Source organism: Carcharhinus amblyrhynchos, chromosome 1, assembly GCF_965287045.1.
Source record: "Carcharhinus amblyrhynchos chromosome 1, sCarAmb.v2.hapA, whole genome shotgun sequence".
Classification (NCBI taxonomy): domain Eukaryota; kingdom Metazoa; phylum Chordata; class Chondrichthyes; order Carcharhiniformes; family Carcharhinidae; genus Carcharhinus; species Carcharhinus amblyrhynchos.
Genome location: NC_137324.1, coordinates 119,292,819 through 119,318,270, shown reverse-complemented (window position 1 = coordinate 119,318,270; position 25,452 = coordinate 119,292,819). Strand labels below are relative to the sequence as shown.

Here is a 25,452-nt window from a genome sequence, read left to right as displayed (position 1 = left end):
GACATCACTAAGGCTCTCTGTACACAAAGAAATTGTTTAATATCATTCCCTCTTTCCAGAGACAAACAGGTGAAATGAGTATGAGCTTGCAGATGTCCCCAAAGTCTGAAATTACAAATTGTCTCCCCACTTTCTGCTGAAGGAAAGATCATGGCAAGATCCCTGCTGAACCGACTCATTATACTTGCTGAAGAATTACTACCCGAATCTCAACATGGGTGTAGGCCATCAAGAGGCATGGCTGCCATGAATTTTACAGCTTGCCAACTACAAGAGAAATATTGTGAACAACAGAAAACACGCATTCTTTGACTTGACAAATGTTTCCAGCTCTATAAATCATGAGGTACTCTAGAAGATGCTGAACTATGGATTTTTCCAAAATCTGTTACTGTCCTTCACCTGCTTCATGATAATATGTGAGCAGTGATCCTTAACAACAGATCCATTACAGTTTCTTTGGAGGTTAAGACAGCAGTCAAACACGGTTGTGTCCTCAACCAACTCTTTCTTTGATCTTCCTTACCACCATGCTCTAACTAGAGAGAAACTCCCTTATTATCAAACAGATGGTGAACTTTAATCTCAGGTGGCTCCAGTCAAATGCTAAGACCATCCTGCCCTCAGTAATTGTGCTCCAATACACTGATGTTGCTGCAATAAACACTGTCAGAAACTAATCTCCCTGGAACCGTCAACGTATTTACTGAGGCAAAAGTGAAGATGGGACTTACAGTCAACTTTCAGAAGACCAAAGTCCTCCATCAGATAGCTTCAAATTCACACATCCCAATCTCTTTGATTAGGACTCACGATGAGTGCCTTGAAAATGTGGCTCACTTCCGATATCTTGGAAGCTTTTTCTCTCTCTCAGACACACAGGGCTGACAGTGACAAAAAAAAAAATCAGCATTGCCTGAAATTTACTGGTACAATCTTTGACCACCGAAGGTACTGAGTGTTTGAAGATCACAACATTAAAACCGAAACCAAACTTGTGATCTACTATGTGGTCATGTTAGCTCATGACTTTATTATATGGGGCCGAAACATGGACAAATTACAGAAGGCTTCTCAAGGCTCTGGAGTCATACCATCAATGCTGCTTGTGGAAGATCTTACACATTAAGTGAGAGGGCAGATGCATCAACATCAGTGCTCTCTCACAAATAGACACCATAAGTGCCAAGGCGATGATCATCGGCTATTCGTTACATAGTTTGGTTATCAGATTTCAGACTCCTAAAGTAGATCTTCTTCTCCCAGCTCATTTAGGGCAAATGCACCACAAGAGGACAGAAAATGTGCTTCAGTGAACTGCTGAAAGCCAACATGAAGAATGCAACATTGACATTGACCACTGGGGACAGACTAGATGGCAGCACAGCCTGTGGGAAGGATCCCAGAATTTCAAGATACACCAATGACAAAATGAAAAGGAAAATGAAGAGTATAAAAAAAACCCGTACCATGACCCAAATTAATAACACAGACACATGCCTCACATGTTATCAAGTCTGCAGATCTCAAATCAGCCTCATCAGCAACCTTCGGATTTATGGAAAGGCAACATTCTCACTTGAGGGACAGCCTATAATAATAATTATGATGTACAGGACTATAAACTATGCCCACAAGTATTTTCTGCCTCTTGATATTTTTTAGCTTTTCCTATATTAATTCCACTTTATGTTTCTCTGAACCAAGATCCTTCCTGTTTTTATATCATCCTTTATTCATCAGGGACACCCTCCCTCCTTTTCCATTTTGTCTGACATTTCAAAACATCAAGACTGCTGGAATATTTAGTTCTGCATCTTGATCACATTTCTGTAATGACTATGAGATCAAACCCATTTCTCTCAGAGTGCCATTGATTTCATTACCTTGTAATGAATACTTTGTGCATTCAAGTAAAGCACCTTTAATGTTAATTTTTTACTATTTTTCTGATTGAACATTATTCACCAATGCACTATTAATGTTAAACTTTGTCTCTTTTTGCCACATTACGCTTACCTGTAGCCAAACTGTTCTATTGTATAGGTTTTTCTCTTCTAGATTACTAAATTTCCCCTCAATGGATTCCTACATTTTAGTTTAAATCAGTATGTAAAGCCTTTTTCATATGATTCACCAGGTACTGGACCCAGCCCAGTTTAAGTAGAGCCTGTCCCAATGGCATAGCTCCTTCATTTCCCAATATTAGTGCCAGTGCCCCTGAAACAAAACCTATCTCCTACACCACTCTGAGCCATACATTAAAATTTCTGATCCGTTTGATTTTATGTCAATTTGCATGTAGCTCAGGTTGCAATCCAGCTTTGAGCTTCTGTATTTTAATTTGGACCCAGAGCTCTTCAAATTCCTTCAGCAGAACCACCTCCTTTGCTCTATCTGCACCATTGTTTCCTATGTAGGCCACGACAACTGGATCCTTCCCCTTCCTCTCCAAGTACTTCTCTAGTTGTGTTGAGGTGTCTTTAACCCTGGTACTGGGCACAACCCTTTGGAACTTCTGGTCAAGGCTATAAAGAATGGTATCTATCCTCAGTCTCTCCATCTCATACCACTACCATGTTCAATTACCTGCTCCCTATTTGATGGAAACTGTGTGCACTGTAAGGCATCTTTGATATTCGGTGAAAAAAATGCCAAATCATAATATGTTCCATGGACATGCTAATGGAAGTGTTTAATGAGGGAAGGAAGGGCTTCATAACCTTGTGCCAGGCTGGTATTGGGCTGTTCCATTCTCCGTAAGTACTGAATGCAGGCTTTAACAACAGGTTATGCATTCAGATAAAGGTGCATTATTTGGATGCACAAAGTATTCATTACAAGGTAACGAAATTAATGGCAGACTATCAGAAAAATGGATTTGATCTAAATGTCACGACAGAGATGTGATCAAGATGCAGACCTAAATATCTGGTTATGCTCAAACATCAGCGTGCTTCTATAGCTTGGCCCACTGAAGCCCTCATCTGATTCCTCTGCAGCAGAGCTATCGTGCGACCTTGCCCTCTGGTCAGCTAGCCTCTGCATCAGCCTTCCTCCCCTGTATGCACTGTGCTTCTATCCAATGTTGCACCATTTTCAGATCCCTCTTCTATCCTTGATTTTAACATAAATGCAGCTTCTGTCTCCAAAAGGGTGACTGTGAATATAATATTGTTTCTCCTCTTACCGGGAAAGTTCTGTCTCATGGACATCTGAAAAAGAGACCAAGTTGGGTTGTGGTTGAAAAGAGGAGAAAGTATGAAGTGCATGTTTAGAATATCTGAAACTTAAGACTGAAGGGTGAGGGAGAGATGAGTTGGGAGAAGATAGATTCGTTATGCAGATATTCTCATACTGACCAGCATTGTCTCTTGTTTGGGAGGGTTAAAAAACACAAGTGTACTTATCCTTCTCCCAGTTCTTTCCTGCTGCTTCTTGTTATGCACCACCTTCTCCTCATGAGAGAGGGAAGAGGATGAAAAGGCTGTGATGGTTGAATGGCTGCCAGTGTGTACAAGCTGAGAGTTGTGGGCACAAGGCTTGCAAAACTGTTAGGTGAATGTAAGAGAAACCATAGACTTGATGAACTGCGGACTGATTAAGACTGTTGGTAAATGGGTGATGGGGCATAGTGAATAGAACAGTGGACAAGGCTCGTACACATGTGAAGATGAACTTACTCACCTTGATAACTCACATCAAATCACTAAACTTCTTCCGGCACAGATCATTGTTCTCAGAGCAACTCATGGATTCAATTCAGTGACACCGACCTTCACCGTTGCTTCGCCACATTGCTTTCTGAACAAATATCTGCCATTACGGACACAGGATGTTCTTCCTTGTTTCCACATTTTGAAACAAGACACCTAGTGCATTGTTAGAAACCTTTTTGCTTGGTCTCTCGTATGAGCAGCCAGTCCTCAAGGAATCAATGTCACCATTTAAGACTCTCACCACTTTTTGCAGCCACAGTATATTCCTCGTAAACAGGGAGCAGGCTGGCTTTAACTCACCACTGCCACTATAATATACGGCCACCCGCCTATATGCGGTCAGTGAACAGCACAGCTAATATTGGAAGCACACAGTGGTCACTGAAAACAGCAGACAGAATGAAGTTAACATACTGCCTGTTATAGCACTGTCTGATAACATTTTTAACAATTGGGCAAGGTGGTGCACTTCTCTTCGACATGCCTGCTAAAAGACACCAGTTAATTTCATTTGTCAATTTAATGCCTGTGATGTTTAGAAATGCAAGATAAAGAAAGATACAAAATGGTTAACTTGGTGACTGAGGCTACTCCTTTTCATGGCAATGTAATCCATCTTCTCATCAGTTGAAGGTGGCCCTCCATTTAAAGTAATAAGCAGCAGTGTTTAGGCAACTGTAGCTAGATGTAGACATATCATTTGCCCATGCCTAGCAGCAGAAGAAGCAGACCTGATTATGGGATCAGCACTGTGGGTTAAGTATGAAGAATTGTAAATTACAGAAGTTGACTGTAGGTTTTAAGTTGCAGGTGGCTACGTGGTACATCTTCACGGAACACCTTATTCAACATCTTATTCCGCCACACCATATGTACTCACCAGTAAACTCATGTTTTTTCCCCATCACCCTCTGCTACACAACACTACCCCACCCCTACAAGCCTGGATGTCACAAAGATACGCACTACAATGTTTTCCTGTTTGAGCTTTGTGCATGAAATAATACATTTCATATGAAAACCAGAGGACTTATAAATTTAGATTGAGGGCTCTATCTTCAGGCCAAGGGGAGAGAGTGGAATAATATCTGACCTTCAGTTTTCTTCTAGCATTGAATTTCTTCAGGCATTCCACGGTCTCCTGTCTATGCATGCAAGAAGCAACAGTCGATCGTTGCTGCAAAATAAAAAAAAACACAGGATAAACATTATTATTTGTACAAGTACTGCTGTATTTCACAATGTTATACATTTAGTTAAATAAAAGATAATTTGTAGACAACCGTGCCTGTTCAGGTACTACTGAACAATTCATGAGTGTCTCGGAAAGGATAATTGAGCTTATTGGTTTTAGCCTGTCTAAGGGAAGTAGACCACTTTCCCCAGTTGTTAGCAGTGCTAACGCCTGGAGGAAGTAAAGCAGAAACAGCTGTGGCCAATTTCAGGCAAAACTCTCAGGGACTTTTATGAGTGACTAAGTTTTAAAAAATGGTCCATGATAGTCAGCTTTGACATGGCTGTCCAATATCAAATTGGTTTGATTGCACAGCCTTGTTTTCATTTCTCTTTCAGTCTCTCAGTGCCTGACAGAAGAACACTTCCTGACCCCAAAAATTACCCAGCTGTGTCTAATTTTATTATTAGCACCAAAAAATCAGCAATCTAAACAAGAATTCTACAAATTCTTAGGGAATACAGAGCATTCTATCAAATGTCTAGGAAATCCAATAAAGAAGAAGCGAAACTTCCACAATGTCAATGTGACAAAGTGAAATACCCATTACTACAATTTGGCTGGAGTTAAACATATTACAATGCAAAGCATTTGGCTCCTTGTATTTTCTGAAATGTGAAAGATTGCATGAAACTATTCGTCAATCAAGCGAGTTCACTTGGTGTCCTGGCCAACATGTATCCCTTAAGTAACTTGACTAAAAACAGATGAATCGGTCAGCTATCCCACTGCTATCATGGAGACATTTCTGTCTGCAAGTTGACAGCCACCATTATTTAATTTACAACAGCAGCTACACTTCAAAAGAAATTTGTTGCTTTTAAAATTCTTTGGACATCCTGAGGTCATGGAAGACCACACAAAGGCAAGTTCTTTAAGTTTTGATATCGTTTATCAGGAATATAATTTTTTTGAAACTGATAACCCCACACATGATTTAAGTTTGTAATATACTTACTAAGTGTGAACCATCTGTAAATAACCACTGCCTACAAATTGCCACAGCAAAACAGCTTGACACTGATGCAAAAAGGGAAGCAACTTACACAAATCCATGGATGCTTCAGGGCTTCTGAGGCTGTGATCCGTTTGGCAGGATTTATTGTTAACATTTTATTGATAAGATCCTTAGCTTCTGGAGTCACTGTATCCCACTCCGGTGAAGGAAACTATCAAACAGATAAAATGACAAAGCTGACTAGATTATTATCAGCAACTTGACATCTGTCTGTGTAAAATATTATCAGTTTATATTAGCAGCAGCATACTTAAAGTTGTTTAATTGCAAGTGCATTTTGTGGGAAGAAACAATATACATTTAACTCTAATACTGAAAACATTCCCAAATTGAAAGGATTTCAAAAATTCAGACATGCATTTCACTCCTAAAGTCTCATAATGTTTGGTTTCATGTGTTGCCACTAGAATTCCCACAGATGAAACCACACAGCCGCCAACATAGAAAATAGGAGTCGGTCATTCAGTCCTTTGAGCATGCTCTGTCATTCACTGTGATCGCTGCTGATCGTACAATTTAATGGTCTGATTCCCACCTCCGTCCCAAGAGTTTTGGCCTCAAGTGCTTTCTGCCATTGTCTGGGTGAAAACATTTCTCCTCATCCCAATCCTAAATGGTTTACCCCGTATCAATAGGTTATGATCCCTGGTTCTGGTCATCCCAACCATCAAGAATATCTTTCCTGCATCTATCCTGTCTAACCCTGTTAGAATTTTATAGTTTCTCTGATTCCCAGGGTGTCAGGACTGATGTATGAGAAGAGATAGAATCAGTGAGATTATATCTGCTGCAGTTGAAAAGAAAGACTGGGGACCTCAGACAGGTAAACCTGCACTCCTTCTATTGCAAGAACATCATTCCTCAGATAAGGAGAACAAAACTGCACAATATTCCACTTGTGGCCTCACCAAGGACCTGTATGATTGCAGCAAGCCACCCCTGTTTCTGTACTCAAATCTTCTTGCTATTAAGGCCAATATACTATTAGCCTTCTGTACCACATGCTGCACCTGCATGCTTATCTTCAGTGACTAGTGTATCAAAACATCCAGGTCTCGTTGCACATTTCCCTCTCTTAATTTACAGCCATTCAGATAATAATCTGCCTGTATGTTTTTGCTATCAAAGTGGATAACCTCACATTTATCCACCATTCACAGCATCTGCCATGCATTTGCCCACTTATCCAGTTTGTCCAGATCACACTGAAGCATCTCTGCATCTTTCTCTCTTTTTCCCCCCCAAATGTTTTACTCCATTCTTCAAGTTTCAAAGTCAATGCTCAAAGTGGCCTGGGTGGACCCAAATCTATTCTTTGCTTGTTCCAAAAACCAAATTCAAATTCCGATTGAATCAAATTTATGGTCCCCACAAGAGACACAAACAGATCCAAGCTGACAAGACATCCCATCTTGGGCTTGATCTGACACCTGATCTTAGTCAAAAGGTTGAGAAACGACCTTTCTCACAGCTCATCTTCCAACCTAGCTTTTTGTCATCTGCAAATTTGGAAATATTACATTTAATTCCCTCATCTAAATTACTAATCTATATTGTGAATAGTGGGGCCCTAGCATCAACCCTTCTCACTTGCCACTGCCGTCATTTGGAAAATTTTGTTTATTCATATTCTGTTTCCTTTCTGTCAACCAATTCTCAATCCATCTCAATACACTCCCCCAATCCCATGCATTTCAATTTTACATGGTAATTTCTTATGTGCAACTTTGTTAAAAGCCTTCTGAAAGTCCAAATAAACCACATCCACTGCCCCCCACCCACCCCGCCGCCTCATCAACTCTACTAGTTACATCCTTGAAGAATTACAGTAGTTTTGTCAAGCATGATTTTCCTTCCGTAAATCCATTCTGTGTGCAATGCTTCCATTGTTTTCCAAGCATCCTGTTATAAAATGATTGACAATGGACTCTACCACTGTCAGGCTGATTGGTCTACAATTCCGTTTTCTCTCTACCTCTCTTTTTAAATAATGGGGCAGTATTAATTATCCTCCAATCCTTAGAAACTGTTTCAGAGTCTGTACAATTTTGTACCACCAATGCGACCACTATTTCTAGGGCCACTTCATGTACTCTTGAACGTACAACAATATTGTGCATTTTATTAGCACCTTTAACATTGCTCCTATGAAATGCCTTGCATCCAAGACCAAATTGCTCAGCCTCTCATCATAGACTATGGATCTTCAGGCCTGCTGGAGCCTCACACCCTGCCAGGAGTGCTTCACTCCAGCGCAGTTTATAATTGCCCTCCGCTTGCAGGGAGCTGGTGGCCTGATCCTGCTGGAGTGAAGAGGGGCCATTAAGTCCCTTAGAGGGTTGGGCAGTGGGGGGGGGGGGGGGGGGGGGGGAGCATGTCCCTGGGCATTATCAGCTTGGCTGCCCAAGAAGCAGAGTGCCAGTACCCAGGAAGCACCTTGGCACTGCCTACCAAATGGAGCTAAATGGGGCAGGGTCCCATTGCCACTCTGCACTTGGGCTTGGTGGCAGAGGGAGGGAGGCCAGTAATTGCGGATCAGGGCATGGGAAGAGGGATCGTATTAGGACTGTGGGGGGTAGAGGTGGATGCAGATTGAGGTGGGTCCAGTAGGCCAGTACTGAGGGCACTGGGGGGAGGCAGTTCTGATGGGCAGTATTGTAGGGTTGCTGGGCTAGCCAGCGATCAGGTGGCCAGCAGTGCAGGGCTACTGTGCATGAGCCAATCTCGGCTCCGGCAGATCAATGGATGTGCAGTGGCCCGCTCAGCACTATGCTGCCAGCATCTCCAGCAGGAACAGGCCCTGCCCCCGATTTTCAGTATGATTCACACTGAGGCACTCCACAGTGAACAGCGCATGGGAAATTCATTTTGAAAATCCCGCTGAAAAAAAAAGCAAGATTTACTCCAGTTTTTATGCAAATGTGACACTTAGAACTTTTTTGGGTGAATCCCACCCCAAGCCTCTAATCCCAGGGACCAATTTATTGAACATTTGCTGCACCGCTTCCACTGTGAATTTATTCTTAAATATAGAAATCAAAACCATACACAGTAGTCCAGGGGCTTGGTCTCACTAAGACCTTATACAACATTAGTAAAACTTCCTTATTCTTGTGCTCCAGTCCCCAACTAATATGCAATTTGCCAGCCAAATTGTTTGCTGCATCTGCATGCTAGCTTCTATCTTCCTTGTACAAGCAAACCTAAGTCTCTTTGACCATCTATACTTGCACAAGTTTCTCAACTTTAAAAAAATGATCTGCATTTTTATTCTTATGACCAAAGTAAATAATTTCACATTTCCTCATAGCCCATCTGCCATTTTGTTGCCCATCCTTTTAACCATTCTATATCTCTTTGCAGCCTCTCTGCCACAACTTTGCTTCCCAACACACTTAATAATAGATTCCATCATTTTACTAACAACTCACATTGGGCTAAGTGGCTGGTTTATTTACTGCTTTTGCTGTCGCTCCTTTCTTGAAAAACAGTCTCACATCTGCTAACTTCTCGTCTAGCGGAACCACTTCCAACTCTAAGAATTTTGGAAAGCTAGCAATTCCACTATATCTGCAGCTAAAAGCAGTGAGCCCCTTCCATTGCTCACCCACCTCCAGCAAGGTTACTCCAAGGCTGTAAAGCGGACCGGTAGCTGATCCAATGCACTATTCTGCAAATAACACCACCACCAACTACCAACCCCCACCCACCCACCCTGTCTATGTGCAGCTGGTAAGATGCTGCTCAAAATTAATACAATTGAAGGTTATGTTTGTGAGAAGTTTCATGATGAGAATTAACCTTACATAAGAGTAATCTACCTCTCAGTCTGATAGAGACTGCAATCAAAGAACAGATTCAATCCAATGCATCTGCATCAGAATCAAGCTTTTAGGTTAAACCTTTGTTGTTCTTTCTCTTCTGTCTGCTATTTCTTAGAATGCCAGATTTCCAGAGATTTTAACAAAAGCCTATCAAAGGAAACAGTTTTATTTCTTGAACAGGTTGCAAGTCTAATTGATAATTGTATGACAGACTTGCTCAATAATCATAACACTGCTCCAGATGTGATTGTGCCAGCATTTTGATCTGTGCAGAGTTTGCACATTCTCCTCATGTCTGCATGGGTTTCCCCCAGGTGCTCCGATTTCCTCTCAGTCCAAAGATGTGCAGGTTAGGTTGACTGGCCATGCTAAATTGCCCCTTGGTGTCAGGGGGACTATGTACAGTTACTGGGATACAGTTTGGGTGGGATTCTTGTCAGTGCAGGCTTGATGGGCTGAATGGCTTCCTTCTGCACTGTAGAGATTCTATCATTAAACGCAAAGTGAGTGCAGATCATTCGGATGTGGCAGAATATATTCTATGAAACAGAATAATGATAGACTCATCCACCACATTAGGTGTTAAGGTGTCAGTTAAAAAGTTTGCTGGCTGCAAGACTAGGTTTTGTGCTTTGGGGAAAGGAAATGAAACACAAAAGAAAGGAAAAAACATAATTTCTGGTGCTATCAATTGCAATATTTGCCTCAGTAATAAATAACACTTGAGTGGTAAATAACACATATCTGCAGTCAGGAGGTTTAAACCAACCTCTATACATTTTCAACTGCTTAAAAGAGTTGGCAGTAGTCAATTTACTTACGTCATATGCACCAGCCTTGATCTGCTGATACAGCCTGTGCTGATCTTCATCCCAGAAGGGAGGGTAACCAACCAGTAGTATGTACAGAATAACACCTGCCAAAATTAAAGAAATGCTCAATGTCAAAATACTATTAATGTGGTTAATGCACAGCCCACCTGTCAAACATGTTCAGACCACAGCAAATTATTTTTGAACAATACAGGCCAATATTTAGAATTATAGAACAGAATAGAATCCCTACAGTGCAGAAGGCAGCCCATCAAGAATGCATTGACCACAATCCCACCCAGGCCCTATCCTGTAAATCCATGTAACTGCACCCTGCTAATCCCCCTGACACAGAGGGTGAATTTAGCATGGCCAATCCACCTATTCTTCACATCTTTGGACTGTGGGAGGAAACTAGAGTACCAGGACAGAACCTCCGCAGACACAAAGAACAAAGAAAATTACAGCACAGCAACAGGCCCTTCGACCCTCCAAGCCTGCACCAACCATGCTGCCCGACTTAACTAAAACTCTCTACCCTTCCAGGGACCATATCCCTCTATTCCCATCTTATTCATGCACTTGTCAAGATGCCCCTTAAAAGTCACTACCGTATCCGCTTCCACTACCTCCCATGGCAACGAGTTTCAGGCACCCACTACTCTGTGTAAAAAATCTGCCCCGTACATCTCCTTTAAACCTTGCCCCATGCATCTCAAACCTATGCCCCCTAGTAATTGACTCTTCCACCCTGGGAAAAAGCTTGTGACCATCCACTCTGTCCATGCCTCTCATAATCTTGTAGACTTCTATCAGGTCACCTCTCAACCTCCGTCGTTCCAGTGAGAACAAGCCAAATTTTTCCAGCCTCTCCTCAAAGCTAATGCCCCTCCATATCAGGCAACATCCTGGTAAATCTTTTCTATACCCTATCCAAAGCCTCCACATCTGTCTGGTACTGTGGTGACCAGAATTAAACACTATATTCTAAGTGAGACCTAACTAAGGTTCTATAAAGCTGCAACATGATTTGCCAATTTTTAAACTCAATACCTTGGCCGATGAAGGCAAGCATGTCATATGCCTCCTTAATTACCTTCTCCACCTGCATTGCCACTTTCAGTGACCTGTTTTCCTGTACACCCAGGCATCCAGTACTCTTAAAGGATCTGCCATTTACAGTACATTTTCTGTCTGTATTAGTCCTTCCAAAATGAGTTATCTCACATTTGTCTGGATTAAACTCCATCTGCCATCTCTCCACTCAAGTCTCCAACTGACCTATATCCTGCTGTATCCTCTGATGGTCCTCATCGCTATCCACAAATCCACCAACCTTTGTGTCGTCCGCAAACTTACTCATCAATCCAGTTGCATTTTCCTCCAAATCATTTATGTATATTACAAACAGCAAAGGTCCCAGCACTGATCCCTGAGGAACACCACTTGTCACAGCATCCATTCAGAAACACACCCTTCCAGTGCTACCCTCTGGGAGAACATGCAAGCTGCACACAGACAGTCATCCCAGGTGGAATTGAACCCGGGTCCCTGATGGGGTGAGAAAACAGTGCTAATTACTGTACCGCCCCAATTAATTTTCCAAAAAACAATTCCAGCACAATGGAGAATGTCACCTTCTCAAAATGTTTGTGGTTGGACACATTACTGACACCTGGAGGACTGTGTCTGTACAGCTTTCATCCCAAATATTTTAGCTTTTAGTTTTCAAGAAATTTGGATTCTATGCCTAGACTGGAGGTTTCCCAACACTTGGAGCTGCGAGCAAGGTAAGGGCTAAATCACTGCAGCCGAGACTAAGCACTCAAATTCTCCACAGAGAGTTGTGCATTAGTCTCCTAGCAGAGACCTAGAAGGGGTAGGTCAGTGGTTCTAATAATTCTAGGATTGCATGTCATATTATATCAGGATCCTCATGGAGGAAGTATCCAGTTCATTATCCAGGATACCACCTAGACAATGAACTCAAACACTGAAAATGCATTGAAATCATTACAAAAGAAGCAATTAATGATGATTTGAGTTCTAATCCACTGGATAGAGGGCAAAGTTTAACAAAGTTATATGTTAATCATGCTATCATAAGAGCATTGTTTCTGGAAATTATTGCACTTTGATCCAACTTATGTGTTTTTGAAACTGAAGAAACCAACTTATTTGATAGTTTCCACGTATATTACTAGAATGCATAAAATAATTTCATTTCAATTTTGAAGCATCCCTAGCTTGAATTCACTAGTTTTCAAAACAGGACAAATATAAGCATCCCCTAAAATACTTTCGAGTTGACACAAATATCTTTTTAAATTTACTTAATCAACTTTTGGGCATTCCTGTTATATTCGCTGTCATTCCAGTGCAGCTGATCAGAGGGAAGAATAACGTCAGGTCTACAGCATGAAGGAAGACCCTTTGGTGCAGCAAGTCCGCATCGGTCAAAGTCAAACTACCCAATTATTCCAGTTCCATTTTTCAACATTTGGTTGCCTTTTATGCCTTGGCATTGCAAGTGTGTGTCCAAATACTTCTTCAGTGTTATGAGGGTCTCTGCCTCCACCACTCTTTAAGGCAGTGAGTTGAAAAATCCCATTACCCTCTGGTGAAAAGAATTTCGCTCCCATCCGCTCTCAAACTCCTGTCTCTGATCATTAATTTTTCCATCAAGGGGAAATATTTCTTCCTGTTTACTCTATTTGTGCACCTCAAAGCACATACATCTCAATCATGTCCCCCTCAGTCTCCTCTGCTTCAAGGAAATCAAGCCCAGTCTATCCAATCTCCCTTCACAAATAAACTCTCCAGCCCAGACAACATTCTGGTAAATCTCCTCTGCACCCTTTCCAGCGCTATCCCATCCCTCCTATAATGTGGATTCTAGAACTACACACAGTATTCTAACTGTGGCCTAATCAACGTTTTATATAGTTCCAGTGTAACCTCCCTGCTCTTAAACTCTATGCTTTGGATAATAAAAGTATACTAAATGCCTTCTTAACTGCTTTATCCACCTGCCTTGCTATCTTAAGAGGCCAGTGTACTTGCACACCAAGGTCCCTCTGATTCTGCCCAAATGCAGGATTTATCTAAATTGAATTCCATTTGTCATTGATCAGCCCAGCTGACCAGCCTCCCTATATCCTCCTGCAATCTCTATTTAACAATTTTCATTTAATCTGCAACCCTCCTACATTTAAGTCTAATTAATTTATATAATCTACTGACAGCAAGAGCCCCAATACCGATGTCTGTGAAACTCCACTTGACACTGTCTTCCAGTCAGAAAAACAGTCTAGAAAAGACTGCTGTGATTAAACCACCCCCCCCCCCAACCTTAATCTGTGCTCATGGGGGTCAACAATTGAAGCTATGTTTGGTATAATGTGAAATTTTTAGATCCCCACCTTCATTGAAATTGAACTGACATTGAAATAAGCATCATAGAATCCCTACAGTGCAGAAGGATGCCATTCCGCTCATCTAGTCCAGACCAACTCTCCATCAGAGCATCTTAACCAGGCCCCGTCCTTGTAACCCCACATACTTACCCTGCTAATTCCCTTAACCTATACATCTGGAGACATTAAAGAGCAATTTACCCCAGCCAACCCACCAAACCTGCGAAAGATGAGCGGCATGGCAGCACAGTGGTTAGCACTGCTGCTTCACAGCTCCAGGGACCTGGGTTTGATTCCTGGCTCAGGTCACTGTCTGCATGGAGTTTGCACATTCTCCTCGTGTCTGCGTGGGTTTCCTCCAGGTGCTCCGGTTTCCTCCCACAGTCCAAAGATTGTGCGGATTAGGTTGATTGGTCATGCTAAAATTGCCCCTTAGTGTCCTGGGATGTGTAGGTTAGTGGGATTAGAGGATAAATGTGAAGGGATATGGGGGTAGGGCCTGGGTGGGATTATGGTCAGTGCAGATTCTAATGATTCTAGCGATGAAACTGGGGCATCTGGAGGAAACCCACACGGGCATGGGAAGAACGTGCAAACTCCACAGACAGTAACCCAAGGCTGGAATTGAATCCAGGTCCCTGGCACGGTCAGGCCGCAGTGCTAACCACTGTGCTAACGTGCCACCCTCAACATAAGGCTCTAATTTCTTAAGACATTCAATGGCCTCTGATTCCAAAATAGATGGGTTGAGAGAGAGATATAAGACAGTTTTGTTTAAAAAAAATTAAAGTATCACTTTAAGTATCATTCTGGCACTACATTCCAGGAACAATGTGAAGGCATTAGAGATGGTGAAGAATATATTCACAAGAATAGTTCCAGGTATGAGAAACTTATGACATAGATCAACTGGGGAAGCTGGGGCTGTTCTTCTTGGAGAAGAGAAGGTTGAGAGCAGATTTGATAGAAGTCTGCACACAATAGTGACAGGAGCAAGAACCAAAGAACAACAATTTAAGATAAACTTAAGGTTGTTGTATTCAATTTAAGGTTGTGTCATCACATGTATATATGCAGTTGTGGGCATCTGTTAGAACATTTCTTTGTATTTATTTTTCTGTCCCATTTGTTTGCCCATGAGATCACGGCTGCAAATATCGTTCCAGTTTGTTTCATGTTGTTTCTGCCCTTCCTCCCATTGCCTCCTCTGCCCATCCATAACAGCTGATGAAGATTTTCTCAGTTGAGTCGCACAGCTTTATCCTATTTTGACTTTCTGGAATGCTTTATCAGGTAAAAGCCAAGGAGCAGATGGAGGGTATTGGTGCACTGAGGTGCATTCTTGAGCCTTTTATGTTGGAAATCCCAGTGAACAGGTTTGCCTTCAACAGTTCCTAAGTTGATTTTTTTATGTCTGAGTTCACATGGTTTTTAACCTTGGTTCCTATAGTTTGAATGTTACCAATGTAGTTTTATAAAACGAGAAACAGATCTGTGTATCTTGCTAAAAGGTGCTTTTTGGTTATCATGCTTTGTTCATGCTTAGGCACACATTGGGCGGCATCTTCCCAGCTATTCATGCCAAACTCCCACTCAGTGGGGTCGAAGAATTTGGCAGCCAGCCAAATCTCCATTCACTACAGTGGAATGGGAAAATTCTGCTGGCATGAGCAGTAAGATTCTGGCCATTGACTTTGATACTTGGTTGTTTGTGCTTCTGAAATCAGTACATATTTTCAACAGCTGAAAGAGATGACTCACTGTACATTTTTAATAGTAAATGTAATAAAAAGTGTAATTTCAAGAAAAAAAGGGGAAAGTGTATTGAGATGTATGGAAAACTGGTTGGCAGATAGGAATAAACTGGTCTTTTTCCAAATGGCAGGTAATGACTAGTAGGTAACACAGGGATCAGATGTAATATAATATGGATACATGTGAGGTTATCCATTTTGATAGCAAAAATAGGAGAGCAGATTATTATCTGAACGGCTATAAATTGAGAGGGGGTAATGTGCAACGAGACCTGGATAGTCTTATAGACCACTCACTGAAAGTAAGCATGCAGGTGGTAAAGGTGCTAAATGATATGTTGGCCTTCATAGTGAGAAGATTCGAGTACAGGGATGTCTTGCTGCAATTATAGAACTTGGTTGGACCACACCTAGAATGCTGTGTAGTTTTGGTCTCTACACCTGAGGGAGGATGTTGTTGCTATAGAGGGTGTACAGCAAAGATTTACTAGACTGATTTCTGGCTTGGTGTGAATGACATATGAAGAGAGATCGAGTTGGTTAGGATTATATTTGCTGGAGTTTAGATGAATGGGGGGGGGGAACTCATAGAAACCTATACAGTTCTAAGATGAAACCAGATAGATGCAGGAAGGATATTCCCAATGGTGAGGGAGTCCAGAACAAGTGTTCACAGTCTAAGGACACAGGGTAAGCCATTTAGGACTGAGATAAGGAGAAATTTCTTCACTCAAAAAGTGGTCATCTCTTTTACCCTTTCTCCATTTAACTGCCCTGTCTATTCCTTTTATCTATACCACACTGCTATCCTTCTTTGCAAAGTACTACTTGATGCATTCTGTATTAATTGACTTTTGTTTTGCTTGATCCTTGATAATTTTATAGTGCCTTCAAGCTAAATGTCATTCTTGACAGATTGAATCATGAGTGGTTACAGCACAGAAGGAAGTCATTTAGCCTACTGTATGTATGGTAGCTCTCCACAAAGACAATATGCTAATATTGCTTCCACACCATTTTCCTGTAGCCCTGCAAGATTTTCCTCTTCAGGTAATGATGCGATTCCCTTGAAAGCTGCAATTGATCACACTCTCAGGCAGCACATTCCAGATCCTAACCATTCGCTGTGTAAACAAGTTACTCCTCATTTTGTTGTTGCTTCTTTTACCATTCATAGAAACATACAAAATAGGAGCAGGAGGTGGCTACTCAGCCTTGGAACCTGCTCCACTATTCATTATAACCATGACTGATCATCCAACCAAGTAGCTCAATCCCGCCTCCCTTCACCCTCATTTCCTTTGATCTCCTTCGCCCCAAGTGCTATATCTAATCCCTTCTTGAAAACATAATGTTTTGGCCTCAATTGCTTTCCGTGGTAGTGAATTCCACGGGCTCACCTGGATTAGAAATTGACGCTTGGATGGAAATGTGTTTTCATTCTCAAATTTTTTAAAAACGGAGAGGAAAGAGGCAAGAGTTTCTGGAGTGAGAACCTAAATTAAAAGGTAGCTTAAGTTTCTGCCATAAACAGTGATGATTGTTTTGGAGATACGTGAAGGACTAATTTTGTCCTTCTGTCCCCAGATTTTAAATACTAGAACACACTCCTATCAGGAAGAATTAATACAACAGAATCCAAAAACTAAAAGTCCCAGGTTTAATTCCTGGTCAGTGCTGAGCGGTTTGGTTTCAGCCAGATCACACATGATGTTAAAGTTAAAAGTGAAGCTTATTTATTAGTTACAAGTAGGCTTACATTAACACTGCAATGAAGTTACTGTGAAAATCCCTCAGTCGCCATACTCCAGTGCCTGTTTGGATACACTGAGGCAGAATTTAGCATGGCCAACGCACCTAACTAGCACATCTTTTGGGCGGTGGGAGGAAACCAGAGTACCTGGAGGAAGCCCATGCAGTCACGGGGAGAACATGCAGACTCCACACAGACAGTGAGCCAAGCCAGGAATCGAACCTGGGTCCTTGGCGCTATGAGGCAGCAGTACTAACCACTGTGCCACCGTGACTGGCTTCAGTGTTCCCGTGTGAGGGAAGGGAAAAAGAACCATGGTGCCCATTTTGCATTTCTATCCAAGGATTCGTAGTATCCGTTTGGTTATTTTTAACATAATGCCTGATCAGGAAGTAAACAATATGGCTAAGATATCCTCCATGTCTGATGCAATGCCTCATAAATGCTGCAATTTACTTACCACAAGCCCACATGTCCACTGGTTTTCCATATGGATCTTTTCTTAATACTTCAGGAGATAGGTATCCTGGCGTACCAGCAAAACCTGTGGATTATCAAAGCATTTTCAGAAATGGAGCTGATTTCAAATAAATTTTATGTTTCAGTAAAGTAAGACGGCTTTGCATTCCCTTTAATATCTGGTTAGTATGATGCAGAAAAGAAATCCATTTCAAACCATTAACTCAAATATTAACATGGATGGCAGACTCTAACTGACAACTAAAAATGACCTAATTTTGAAAGAAATTAGAAAGGACGAAATTATTTAGCTGGTGATAAAAATTGTAAATGTTAATATCCTGATGACAAATGCAAAACACTCGGAGCAAAGAAATTGCTGTCTCGATAAATTATTGAAGTTACTTTCCTCTATTCTTTGTGGCAGACACCTTCTATAGCTAACTTTAATGAAGCAAACACGAACATTTGGATCCCAAGCCTCAATAAGTTCTGCAATTCAGCTACCATGGGGGATCATTTTGCCTTGGAATAGTCAATTAAAATGGGTGATATTATTTCAGCCCCTCTTGATTTTTGTTTTTATTTTCAATGGAATTGGACAGTTGTTTAACAGGCAGCCACACCATTATTGTCTGTTTCACATTACTGTTCAGATGCAAAAATTACTGCCTGTGTTCTTCAGCAATTCTTACAGCTGGTCAGAGTGCGGTCTGTACATCTTTCTTTTTCACAGGTACCACCTGCCTCCTTACTGCAAATTTGCTCCATTGTCCTGAGCTTCTGGATATGAGGAAAATTTGTTTCATCACTGATATTGGGAACTGTCAGTACTGGACTGGGCACCTTATAAGATGCACCCTTTCTATTTGTGTCACAGCTTGGTACGGCTCCTGCTTTGACCAAGACCGCAAGAAACTACGAAGGGCTGTGAATTAAGCCTAGCCCATCACACAAACCAGCCTCCCACCCCTTGATGCTGTCTACACTTCCTGCTGCCTGAGAAAAGCAGCTAGCATAATCAAGGACCCCTTGCATCCCAGGCATACTCTGTTCCACCTTCCTCCATCTGGAAAAAGGTACAAATGTCTGAGGTCACATACTAATCGATTCAAGAGCAGCTTCTTCCCATCTGCCATCAGACTTTTTTTCTACGCCCTAGCTATGACTGTAAGGCCATATTCTGCACCGTCTCCTTTTCTCCTCTATGAATGGTATGTTTTGTCTGTTTCGCGTGCAAAAAATAATCCTTTTCTCTGTATACCAGTACATGTGACAATAATAAATCAAATCAAAGATAGCCCTGAATGAAAAGGAGATTGTCCCAGGCATTCAAACTTGCTTTAAGAAATTCCTTTGAATGATGACTTATGAAAAATCTGATGCGATTTGTTAACTGGAATTAAACTGCAGGAGACTAAAACATAATTCTACAATGTACTCACCAAACCACGCTTGCTGGTCTCCCTGGACTTCAATTGCCAAACCAAAATCTGCCAATTTCACAGCTGCTCCCTTCAATTTACTAGCTAGGAGCAAATTCTCCGGCTTCATTTTAAAAGAGTGGATGAAAAAAATTAGTAAACCTCAAAATTTTTATTTTTCGTATCCCTAAATGAACTGTTATGCCCAAGCAACATATTCAAACTAAATGATTTTTCACAGAATGGTTACTAAAGCATTATAGATCAGAGGTGTTATTTATTCTCCATAGAGTCAGACCCATACCAGAGACAATTTTTATTAATTAACTTCTGCCATTGATCTAAAATTATCAGCAATGGCAGGTTCTGTCCTCAGGTCAACTTTACTTGTTTGTATATTAATTAGTTAGATATTTACAGAGGGCAAAGAATCAAACATTGCAAGGACACAGCTCATTACTCTGTGATTGCACAGTGACAGTCAATTTAAATCACTACCACGAGCAGTTTCCAATTGTGGCACGAAATCCAATTTATCTAAACTTTATTCTTTATCCCAAACCCAACCTATTACAGCTTCACAACTTTATAGTGCTTTGAAAGGCTTCTCAACTGCATTGTTTTTTCCTGCTTGTTTAGCACTCAAAAGGAAATAAATCTGAAATAGATAAAGGTCATACAATTAAACATGTCTTAAATGATTCCAGATCAAACAGAATGTTGAAAAACATCTAGTGAAAGATAATGCTTTAGATAGAAGGCAAATCTTTGGTTTATTTACTAAAAATAGTTAAATGATATGTCAACTAACATTTTAGAAAATATACAATTCATATCAGCAGAATTATTGATAGATGTGTTAATAATTTCAGTTTATAGAAACTGAAGTTTGTTATTCAAATCAAAAAACTTATCAAGTATTGCAAGTTGTAAAGTACAACTTGCTATTTCATTTAGATAATTTTATATTTATTAGCAACTCTAGAATTGGGTTGCACTTATCTATAAATCATATTACCATATCTAATTAAAAAAGCAAATCATATGCAAAAATATTTTAAAGCACAAATTGTACTTAATCATCAATCCAGTGGGTCAACCTCAGGAACCTTAATTTAAATCGTTTACTTAAATTAATTCTCAATTTGAGTTGACATGGAAGCAAACCATTTCCCAGGAGGAGAAAAGAAAGGGAAAGCAGTCACAGCCCAGCCTAACTTATCCAATCTTTGGCAAGCGCACAATGGGGAAATTTGCTTGTGCAATGCAGCTTCGAAGTGGTAACGTGCAGACTACATTGATTCCCCAAGTGCAGACAATGACTCCATCTTGCAGCACACATGGGTTTCTTCATTGATGTCATTGTCAAAACTCACATGGGCCATGCAGGTAGTGGCTGAAGGCAATGCTTGCCCCCCCAGGGAGTTGATGTAGTCTGCAGAGTGTCACTAGAAGCAACGTTATGTCAACATATTCCTTACCCATAGTATTATGGGCAGTGGTGACTGGCTATTCGAAAAGATAGGCTAGATTAAGAGTGCATAAATAGGTTTATTAAACTAAAAAGCTGTATTTTTTATCTTTTACAATTCTGGAATCATTTCAAATTTTCTTCCATCCAAGAACTTAATTTTTGATTGCATAGAACACCAAAATCAAACTAATTTAAGCTGATCAACAATCAACCACTTAAGATACTAAGGTAACCTATCACAATGCTCTAGATATAATACAGTTGCTTGTTGATGCAAAATGAAAGCCACTCAAAGTTAATCAGGTAAGCAAAACTGTAAAAGGATGTTAAGACTGAGCAACACATATAACTGGCTTGACTGTTTAGCAGCAATAAAAGGCATGTATCTCAGGGCGAAGAGTCCAGTATCTGCAGTCATGCATGGAACATGGCAAAATATTTCTGTTTACAAATGTTTACTCTGGTTTAGGTATACTCTTCAAAAGGATTGAGCTTTCCAATATCTCTCTGATCCAAGCCCTCGTAGTATACTGCCTCAATGAAGGGTGTAGGTATTATTTGCAATTTAGGTAATGGCTGAAAGAGACGGAGCAGCAGATAATTTGGACAAGTGCTTTCCACAATCTAACTGCTGGCTTCAGGTCATATCTTATGGCAAAATCATTCATTTAGCAAAACCAAATTTGACAGTACACAAACATATCTTTTTGGACATTTACACACATTGACTTTCCAGAATTTCTTATTTGATTCTGTTTAACTTACTAAAACAAATCCAAAATTAAATTAAAAACCAAATGGAGCTTGAGACTTGGCACAGTGGCTAGCACCACTGCCTTACAATGCTAGGGACCTGGTTCAATTCCTGGCTTGGATCACACTCTGTGTGAAGTCCACATGTTTTCTCTGTGTTGGTGTGGATTTCCTCTGGGTGCTCTGGTTTCCAAAAGTCCAAAAGACGTGCTCGTTTTGTGCACTGGCCACGCTGAGTTCTTTCTTAGTGTAACCGAATACAAACCAGAGCATGGCAACTAGCGAGTTTGCAAAGTAACTTCATTGCAGTGTTAACTTAAGCAACTTTGACACTAATAAATAAACTTTAAACTAAAATCCTTAAAATTCATTAAGGGATTTTACTTTGGGACGAAGCTTTATTCCAATTGCACTTCCAATGAATCCATTCTTAGTATGTCTCTCTGACGACTCTTAATAACCAACTAAGAGCAATGAGAAGCCTGTTTTGCAGGCTGGCTGTACTTGTAGTGGGCAAATTATGGTAGTTCTCGGTCTTTAACTGACTGGAAACCACGATTAAGATGATGCTATTTTGATTATGTTGTAATGCTACACATTTTTGAACTACTACTGATCAATTTGCTGTGAGCTCCATAATAGGAGTGACATTTAACTGTACCCATGAACTTAAAACTTACAAACATTTAAAAAAAATCAATTGCTTTTTAATGGTAATTTTTCACAATTTGTGCTGTATTTCTGAGACCAGTTTAAACATAAGTGTTTTCTTTAGCAGTATTTGAATACCAATCCTGCCTGCGCTTTGAAACCAGGAAAGTGTTGAAAAGGTTTGAAAATGGATAAGGTTGACACTCATTAATTTTTTTGGATGAGGTGAATCTGCAGAAGGTATCTAAAGAGGAATAGGTATGTAAATTTAATTAAGTTTTTTTGGCTCCAAATTGACAATTCTTCCAGTTGTATTTTTAACTAACTCACCACAAAACGTACAAGGGATAAATGATAATATTGGGGTTCATTTCTAGCGGATCAAAATTGAAAAGCAAGGACAGTAGGACTAGGGGGCACAGCCTCAAGATAAAGGGGGGGCAGTTTAGAATGGAGTTGAGGAGGAACTTCTTCGCTCAAAGGGTGGTGAATCTCTGGAATTCTCTGCCCGTTGAAGTGGTGGAGGCTGCCTCGCTAAATATTTTTAAGACGCGGGTTGATAGGTTTTTGATAGGCAAGGGGATTAAGGGTTATGGGGAGAGGGCGGGAATGTGGAACTGAGACACAACAGATCAGCCATGATCTTATTGAATGGCGGGGCAGGCTCGAAGGGCTAGATGGCCTACTCCTGCTCCTATTTCTTATGTTCTTATGTACTTATGAAATTATGTTACAGTTGCATAGAACCTTGATTAGACTGCACTTAGAAAACTGAACTCCATATAATGCATGACCTTTTTTAGACCCCCATTCTACTAATTCCTCTGCCATTAATGTCCTTCCTGACTTGATTCTTCTCTATGCTTTCCTGCTCTGTTCTATTTACATTTAGGCTGCTTGTGTTTTTTGTGGATACACCCTTCCCTTACTTTTGTCACCTCTCTCGTTTACTTTTTCTGATAGGACATTGCTCCTATCACTGTGTAAGTGGAGGTCATTCCATCAGTCAAGCCCTTTCCTATTGCAGAGTTGGGTGTCAGTACCCCATGAAAAGGAACCCTTTCATACCATCCCATTAATCACGTTAGCTTGTCTGATCTGTCTGTTCCTATACAAATTATCAAGAAATGATTACTCTTGAGGTCCTGCTTTTTAATTTAGAACCTAACTCCTGATACAGTTTCATTAGGACCTCCTCACTGTTTCCACCTATGCTGTTTGTCCCAACATGAATCACAATGACTGGACTTATACCCCTTCCTTTACAAGTTCCCCTGCATGTGGTGCATCCACTCTCAAAACCGTCAAGGAGGTAACTAATCCTACAAACACATGGAGATTGTTCCAAAAAACTAGTAGTAGAAAAAGGACAGAAATCTATCTATAAAGTGCAGTCTTGTCAAGTGGCAAAACGTAGCCTTCTGTACAATCAAGTCCTTCCACTCTAATGGTTTCCTTTGCTGACATGAGGATACTGAGCAAAGACAAAAAGCTGGACTGCTATTGGTCCCTGCACTTACATGCTCAAACTTCCTGCCAAACCTCTGAAGGCTTGAGCAAGAGTTATGACCACATGGGTATTGCAGAATCATAAAGAAAAGGGAAAGTCACCATAGTCCCAGATGACCATAGACTGGTGGTGATTTAACCTGGTCACCACACCTCAGGCAAATGGCAAGGTTGAGAAGAAGAGCCAATGTGAATAACCTCAATCGGTAGAAGAATTGAACCCACACAGTTGGCATCACTCCGTATCACCAAAAAGCTGTCTAGCCAACTAAGCTATCCAACCCCATACAGTAGCATCTGTCACCAACTTCAATACTGCAGGTAAGGATGGCTCAGAAGACTGAAAGAAAGGAAAACTGTAATTGCTCATTTATACTTTTTTTTTCAGAACAAAATATGCCCTACCTTCCCAAATCTGCTTTTCTCCAAAGGCAGTGGGTGACACATGTTAGGGCAGTTGTAAATGCGCCTAGTTGCAGTTGTAAATGCGCCTAGTTTGGGGGCGTTTAAGAGGTCCGTGGATAGGTTTATGGATGGGAAGGGATTGGTTTAGGTTAGAGGGTCATTGCTTTTTAACTGGTCGGCGCAACATCGTGGGCCGAAGGGCCTGTTCTGCGCTGTAACGTTCTATGTTCTAGGGCAATTGCTTTGGGCCATAACAATGGCCTGCTACCTTATATACATAGGGAAGGTGGAAGGAGCTTTGATTCAACCTCATGCATGACTGCAGACCAGTGTGAACTGTTCAAATTATCATCTTCAAATCACTCACCTTCAGGTCGCGATGGACCACACCCATCTGATGGCAGTGTAGCACAGCCTCCAGGATCTGCTGAATGCAATGACTGCATGCAAACACCAGGGGCGTGTGTTAGTTCCAAGCTGACACTCACTCTCTGTGTACTGTTGGAGAGACTGGCTTAATGGTCAATAGCAAACAACTGGTGTTTCTTGGAATTGCCCTTAATGGACCTAAACACAGGTGCTCCAGCAGAATAACCACTGGCACATGAACCATAATGTTCACAGCTTTGACACAATGATTTCAATTAGACATATAGTCATTCTTTTTTAGCTACTGGCTAAACATTCAGTGGTAACCATAAGGCCATGATTAGTCAATGAGAAAAGAGTAACAGATAACTACTTCAACAATTGTCTATTAATTTTGGTCAACATAACAGTTACCAAAGTGACACCTTTGGGAAAGAAATGCTTGTTCTCAGTATTTTTGGACCTTTCATCAACATTTTATTATGTAAAATGAAGGTTGCAAACATTATAATCAACATTTAACTGTTAATTTAAGTTAAAAGAATATCGTCATATTTTTAACACTTTACAATTCCTCATTTTTGCCTACTGCCTATACGTATTCCAATTGAGCACCATGTGACCAGTTGTATAAATAGTTGCTATCACAGTCCAAGTCTCAGAACAGAAGTGGTGTTCATTCACACGCAGCAATGCATCATAAGCAAAATTTAAGAAAAAAACTACATATTCACAAACTTTGCACCATAACAATTCAAACAAGTTATTTAATAAAAGTTTGGTGCCCTGAACCGGAAAATTGAAAAGATTCCCCCCCAATTGCATTCAAAAGCTTTCAGCCATGATGCATAGCAGACATGTGGACTTGCAAATAGGTA

General features: G+C 40.8%; 1 protein-coding gene across 27 annotated transcripts in view; it reads right to left on the bottom strand.

Moving 5' to 3' along the window:
* LOC145344414 (calcium/calmodulin-dependent protein kinase type II delta chain) overlaps window positions 1–25,452 on the bottom strand; it is a 323,172-nt gene that overhangs the window by 87,976 nt on the left and 209,744 nt on the right. For 17 of the 27 annotated variants that reach the window (XM_080191547.1, XM_080191627.1, XM_080191583.1 and 14 more), the window contains exons 7-11: window positions 19,435–19,537; window positions 17,991–18,074; window positions 10,617–10,711; window positions 6,000–6,122; window positions 4,813–4,896 (exon numbers count right to left, since the gene is read on the bottom strand). In XM_080191547.1, the coding sequence (XP_080047673.1) occupies window positions 4,813–4,896; window positions 6,000–6,122; window positions 10,617–10,711; window positions 17,991–18,074; window positions 19,435–19,537 (489 nt within the window). Of the gene's footprint in view, window positions 1–4,812; window positions 4,897–5,999; window positions 6,123–10,616; window positions 10,712–17,990; window positions 18,075–19,434; window positions 19,538–24,572; window positions 24,646–25,452 lie in introns of all 27 variants that reach the window. The other 10 variants (XM_080191556.1, XM_080191738.1, XM_080191645.1 and 7 more) reach the window with 1 other exon arrangement.